This window comes from Biomphalaria glabrata, chromosome 16 (assembly GCF_947242115.1).
Source record: "Biomphalaria glabrata chromosome 16, xgBioGlab47.1, whole genome shotgun sequence".
NCBI classification, from domain to species: domain Eukaryota; kingdom Metazoa; phylum Mollusca; class Gastropoda; family Planorbidae; genus Biomphalaria; species Biomphalaria glabrata.
This window is the reverse complement of record NC_074726.1, coordinates 22018503-22025173: the sequence shown is the minus strand read 5'-3', so window position 1 is coordinate 22025173 and position 6671 is coordinate 22018503. Positions and strand designations below refer to the sequence as shown.

The 6671-nt window shown below is 36.1% G+C and overlaps 1 protein-coding gene across 1 annotated transcript; it reads left to right on the top strand.

Annotated features, from left to right (window-relative positions):
* The first annotated feature begins 2374 nt into the window (after positions 1-2374).
* On the top strand, positions 2375-5434 carry LOC129923261 (uncharacterized). Its single transcript, XM_056013499.1, has 2 exons — positions 2375-2492; positions 2993-5434. The coding sequence occupies exon 2, from the start codon at positions 3011-3013 to the stop codon at positions 4289-4291; it is 1281 nt and encodes a 426-aa protein (XP_055869474.1). The 5' UTR covers positions 2375-2492; positions 2993-3010; the 3' UTR covers positions 4292-5434.
* Positions 5435-6671: the final 1237 nt, after the last annotated feature.

Genomic DNA, 6671 nt, shown 5'->3' with positions numbered 1-6671 from the left:
ATTTGGATTTTAAATTTCTCCCCCCCTCCCCCCCCCTTTAGTTACGCCACTGAAAAATAATAATGAAATTCTCAACACAAAACTGTCTGGCAGTAACCTCATCACGACAATAAATAAGTGGACCGTGCCAGTGCTCTTTTACACGTTCGGTGTCATCAAATGGACAGATACCGACCTACATGACATTGACAGACTCACGAGGAAGTTATTAACCAAATTTCGATCTTTACACCCTAAGTCCCACACCATAAGGCTATACCTGCCCCGGAAGGATGGAGGCCGTGGATTGGTGGGGGTGGGGGGGCGGATTGATGCCATCGCCCCCTCCCGACCCTACCAAATCGGCCAAATTACTAGAAGGGGGGGGGGCGAAATAATCCAAAAATAGGTTGAAATATAAATAATTAGTATATATTATTAACATAAGTAATAAATTCGTATACAAATTGTGTGAATTCTATACTAAAATTCGTCCGCCCGAGTGGGGGGGGGGGGCGATCGCCCCTACCGCCCCCCCCCCCTGGATCCGCCAGTGACTGGGATAGGCCTATTTTGACTGACAAAAAGGTAGATTTTACTGTACTGGGATAGGCCTATTTTGACTGACAAAAAGGTAGATTTTAATCGCCCTGATTTGTTGCTCATCGATAAAAAAGGAAAGGCCGCTACCATTATTGACATCGTCATACCACTATCTCGTAATTAAAAAAAATACTGAGCTGGAAAAACAACAAAAATATGGGAACCTTGGCTTGGAGATTAAGCGTTTATGGAAATTATCCAAAATAACAATATACTCCATTGTCATATCAACCGAGGGGATAATAACAACTGACCTCACAGATACCTTCAAGGCCCTTGTCATTCCTAGGAACATTCTCGTTGCCTGTCAGAGGGCGGTACTGCTGCAGACCTGCCATATCACCAGAAAATTCCTCGGTGGAAACTGATAAAGGGACTACGATGAATTTTGTTTCTCTTTAGCGAAACTCGACCTGTCTTCGCCAGAGAATGAATACTCGTTCTTTTATAATAATAATAATAATATAACCTTTATTTGTCGTAAGGAAATTGTTCTTACAATTTGTGCGTTACACCAAACAAAACATTATAGCTATAAAAAACAAAATGTACATTTATACCAGACTCACTAACAATTTACATATGAAAAGTTTATTTCAGATTGTTTCTATGTAATGGTTTGATTGTCAGGGGAACAAAAGAGTGTTTGACTTTGCTATCGGTGTCTCGGATCTCTTTTGTGATAGTAAAATTACTAAATCCTGAGCCAAAGTGTGATTTTTTTATTTCTAGAATTTGTATAGCTTTTTAAGGATGTTTGTCTCAAACAGCTGCCCAAATGAGTTTTGTTTTTGCCTATGATTTTACAGGAGCATTTAGGATTTTATGAAGTTTACTTTTTTTTAATGCTCAGATTGCCATACAAGGCAGTGATAATATAACTTAAAATATTGCAGATGTGAGCGTGATTAAACATAGCCAATGCCTTTTCGCTAACATTAAACGAGGACAATTTTCTCAGTAATAGTAATATTTGCAGCATCTTTTTGTTTTTTTAAATATTTTAGTAGCTCTATCAATATGGGGATTTTATCATAACATTTTATTTTATTACACTTAGATATTTTAAGGTATTTTTCTCTGTGACTCTTTGCCCCGTATAATTTTTTTTATTTTTTTTTAATTTATTTTTGTTTTTATTTTTCTTTATCACTGGCATTTTCCTGGGGAAGGACATGCTTTAATTAATTTTCACCTCTAAAATTATTCTAATTTTCTTTTTTTAATTTCATTATCTTGTGTTGTTTATATTGTTCTGTAGATTATGTAATACGTGATTAAAATATTTATTTTTCAAACTTAAATCCAGCATGGTGTGGTTGGATTACATTAGATTTATTCTAAAGTTAGATTTTTGAAGCGATACACGTCAGAAGTGTGATAGACGTACGGGTGGACATTACAGAAACCTAATAACGGCTTTCCTCCTTATAGGAGCTGCTAAAAAAAAAATTTTCTGTAAATTTAACCGCTTCTATTCTTATCATTTCAATGGCTGAGTTGCCCTAGGCTTAAGTGAAATAAAACTAGGTTAAACTTTAGTATTTTATCATTCACTGCAAATGGGAGAATTAGATATTATAAGTGAAGGAATGAGTGGTTAGGTTCAAGAAATTTATATTGTAAATTTATTTAAAATTTATTGATTTGTTTTTTTCCCTTACATTTAGCATTTGTCTCATTTACATTAAGGTGGCTACACGATCATGTCTTTGATATATTCTCCTTTTTTTTCCATTAAGATATGTTTAAATGGCTCTCGATCTTGCTAATCATATTTTTTTGAACATGATGTTTAAATTTTTTTTTTTTCATTAAGGAATTTTCTAAAAAGAAAACAAGATTGTTGATGTCTGCTTGTCTGTAGAATCGTATTGATGACAAAATCATTCTTGTGGAAAAAAGTATAGGTATATAAATCTTATTTCCAAACAATTTCATCAATATTTCTCCCTTCCTGTTTTAGTCTTTGTACGAAAATTAAACTAGTTTGTTTCTTTGTCCTCTTCTTTTATCAATATGACTCAATAAAAATCTTAAACATACGTATTTGAATCATTCTACTTAAAACACTTTAATAAGATTACAAAAATACCTAAATAGGCAAATTAAGGCTTGTCTTAAAGTCCGATACTCATTAAGGCATATCTGTGTTTTAAAACACAACAAAAATAAAAATGCATTCTAAATTTTAAAGCATCATTTTTTACTTCACCATAATTAAATTGTGTGCAGCATTTGTTGTAAGGTATTTAACTTCTATTTATTTATGCTCATTCAAAGTGCTAGCTTTAATTGAAGTAGTTACTGTTTACTGTAAAATAGTTTATTTTATATCATTTTTTTTCTTGTACAACTTAAATAATATTTTTGTTCATAATTTTTTTTTATTTGATTTTATTTTAAATAGCTTTCTAGCGAGACTAACATGTCAGATTCTAACACCATCGATTTCTTATTGATTGGTAAAACTGGAAATGGAAAAAGTTCAACTGGAAACTCTATACTTTTACGCGACGACAGTTTTGCTTCAAGTGGCTCTGCTAGTTCTGTAACAAGTACCATTAAAGAAGAATTTAGTGAATATAAAGGTCGTATTATAAAAGTTGTGGACAGTCCTGGAATAGGCGATACAAGATGTGATACACAAGATGCAAGAAAGATGGTGACAACAGCTTTGAAAAAAGCAATGTTTATTAATTCTAGAGGTTACCATGCTTTTCTTATAGTAATCAAATATGGGTGTAGATTTACTGGTGAGGAGCAAGGAACTATAAAATTTTTAAAATCTTTTTTTGGTGAGAACTTTGTAAAAGATTTCTGTATTATTGTTATGACGAACGGCGATTCTTTTAAGAGAGATAATAGAAAGTCAGGTAAAACATTTGAGACCTGGTGTAGTGAACAAACTGGCGAAATAAAAGAATTATTGGATGAGTGCGAAAAAAGAATTGTTTTATTCGATAACTATTTGGATGATACATTTAATAAAGAACAGCAAGTCGATAAACTTTTGGATGTTGTAGACAAATTAAAAGCTGGTGGAAAACGTTATGTGGACTCCAATTTTGAAGAAGCTAAAGAAACACGCAAACGTGCTAAAATAGAATCACAACATTGCATCATAAATGAGAAAACTAAACAAGAAACAAGTTTAATCTTTCAGAAACTAGAACAGATTCAAGAACTTAAGAACGGGGATAAAAAAATGAAAGAATTGCTGCAGTTAAAAGAAAGGTGTTCTAAACTATTAGATGAAACAAAACTCAAAGATAAAGGCACAAACGTACTTCAAGATATCATAAGTGCCATAACATCACAGAAAAAAATAGTTACAAAAGAAATAGAAAACATACAAAAAGAAGAGAGAGACAGAGAAGAACTTGCAAAAAGAAATGAAGAAAACAGGAAGAAAGAGGAAGAAGACAGGGAAAGATTGCGAATGGAGCTTGAAAAACTGTCAATGGAAGAAAGACTGAAATGTGAACAAGAAATGAAACAGAAACTAGAAGAGAAACTAGAAAAGAAAAAGAAAAAAATGAAAAAAAAAGAAGCGAAAAACAAAGAAAAAGCTGAAAAAGAACGTGAACAATTACAACTAGAGAAAGAAGAAGCGCAAAGACTTTACAAAGAAGCTACAGAAAAAAGTCAAGAAGGTTTGATATCTAAAGCTATTAACTGGATTAGCAACTGGTTCAAAAAAAAATAAGAGAATGTTACATTTAAAAAATCAAAAAGTTGTTGAAACTATCCGATATATATTAAAAAGAAAATAAATGCTGGTACTCAGTGATTCAATTTGAACAAATTAATAATATAATTATTTAATAATAAATGTTAAAATACAAAAAAATGTAATACTTTTTCCCCACATTAAAAAAAAGTTCCGGTACTGTACTGTGGTGTCACTACGGGGGGTTGAGGAATGCGATTCACACCGTGCGACGCCCTTTAGGGGGTGACACCCGAATAGAAAAATATTATAATTAGCAAATCTAGCAAATAAAACCCGAATGGAAAAATTGAATATCGTCAAAAACTAGCAAATTAAACAAAAAATCTCTAGATATATACCCAAATATGCCTAGGCATATCTACTGTACTAATATGGATGTAGCGTAGCTTGCAGGCCGCACGGGCATAAAGTGGTGGAGACATCAAACTCAGGACAAACTTTCTCAGTAAAAGTACACATTGTAATTTTCTAATTACATAAATAAGTTTTCATCATGTTCTGACTAAATTCAAAAATCAGAATGGAATAGTGGTTATAGTGCTGGCACAATTTCCAAAAAGCCGTGGAGTCTGGGAGCGCATGAGGCGCCCTTACCGTACTTTCCAGTGGTGGAGGCTGTCCAGGCCTGAGCAAGCTATTATAGCACAGTGCAGGACAGGCCACTGTCCTGTTGGCTCATATTTCTCACGCTATGGCCAAATTTCGATTCACGGTGCCCCCGCTGCGGGGAAGAAGAGAAAACCGTGCCTCATACTCTGTTTGATGGAGTTTGATGATGATGTTGATGATGTTGATTAAATAAATAAAAACAAAAGCATATATTTCTTTTAGTAATTTTTTTATCCTATTTTACTATAATTTCTTGAATAAGATTCAATGTAAGCTGTACATCATCATCATCAAATGTTATGTGAAGCCATGATGACAGTGTTGATATTGGGGGGCCATGGTCCGGGGCTTTGCAAAGCCTGTAGTACAGATTTTAAGTCAGTGACCACAACAATCTGTGTTGCCCTCAAATGTCTCTCGCCGAGTTAAGAGTCAATGACTTTTAAGGCTTCACAGACTGCCATGGTCTCCGCATCAAAACTGCAAACACTACCACATGGTCCAAAGATTTTGACTGTGTAAGAGCCAAGAAAGTCGATGTAAGCTCCATAGCCTGCTCTTCCAGAATCTATTGATGCCGACCCATCAGCGTATGCAAAAATAACACTGGGCTTGAAGGTATTAATGGTCTCCAGAGCTAGGATTTGAAGGTCGTTAGATGAACGACTTTGCTTAGTGGCATTAGGGTCTACTAATTTCAAGCGTATGTCTGGGGTCGTTGGGCGACACTAATGGGGAAGGGGATGAAAGCGTTGAATGTTTTGTCGGTTGGTGGAGAGGCCAGCTTCATCAGATAGTCTAGTGGCATGATTATTATTATTATTATTGCTTTTATATAGCGCTACTTTCATGCTTATAGCATGCTCAGAGCGCTTTTGGTCCAATCTCATTTGTGGACCAGTGGGGGGGGGGGGGAGGGGGTATCTAGAAGTTGGTTTTCCGTGCTGCCTTTAGGCGCAACTCTGCCCGAGTCGCGTGTCGAACCTCGAGCCCCCTTCTAGGTAGCCAAGCCAAGCCATGTTCAAGCGCACTTGGCCTCTCGACCACGCTTCCCATGATGCATAAAAGACTGCATCTGGATACGTCTTCTACATCTCCAACCATCCACTAGTTTTCTAGCTGGGAGGTATTCATCCAGCCTTTTATACCGCTCATAGCAGGTCAGTACTGACCTTTCCCTCCTAAGGTTTAGTGGACCTATATTAGCCATTATTTCAGCCGCATTTACTGGACTTGTCCTAAAGGTTCCACAGACAAATCTTAGTGCTTGGGACTGTATTTTATCAAGTTGTTCAAGAGCAGTCCTAGAGCCATAAATTTGCACAGGTAGGCTGTAGTCTATCTGTGATCGGACTGCTCCTAAATACAGGGATTGGAGCATGTCTGCTCGGGCTCCCCACTCGTGGATGCCAGTTTCCACACAATGCAAAGTTTCCCTGAGGCCTTTCTAACAACATCATGGATGTGCTCACACATTTTTAGTTTACGATCTAAAGTTACACCAAGGTACTTGGGTAGCTTTTCCATGCTGAGAGCCACTCCGTTGAGGGAGAGCTGGTAAGGTTGCCCGAGAATGCCAGTCCCGAGCGTGAACAGAGAATAGACCGTCTTGGAGTTGTTTATTTCTAGCCTCCATTTTTGTGTGTATGAGCAGAGCGTATGGAGATCTTCTTGTAACACTTTTTGTATAGAGGTTGCGCTCCTTCCGGATTTCCAAAGGACAATATCATCAGCATATAGCAGC

Coding starts and splice junctions, on each gene's coding strand:
- LOC129923261 (XM_056013499.1), top strand. CDS start 3,011: ATGTCAGATTCTAACACCATCGATTTCTTATTGATTGGTAAAACTGGA.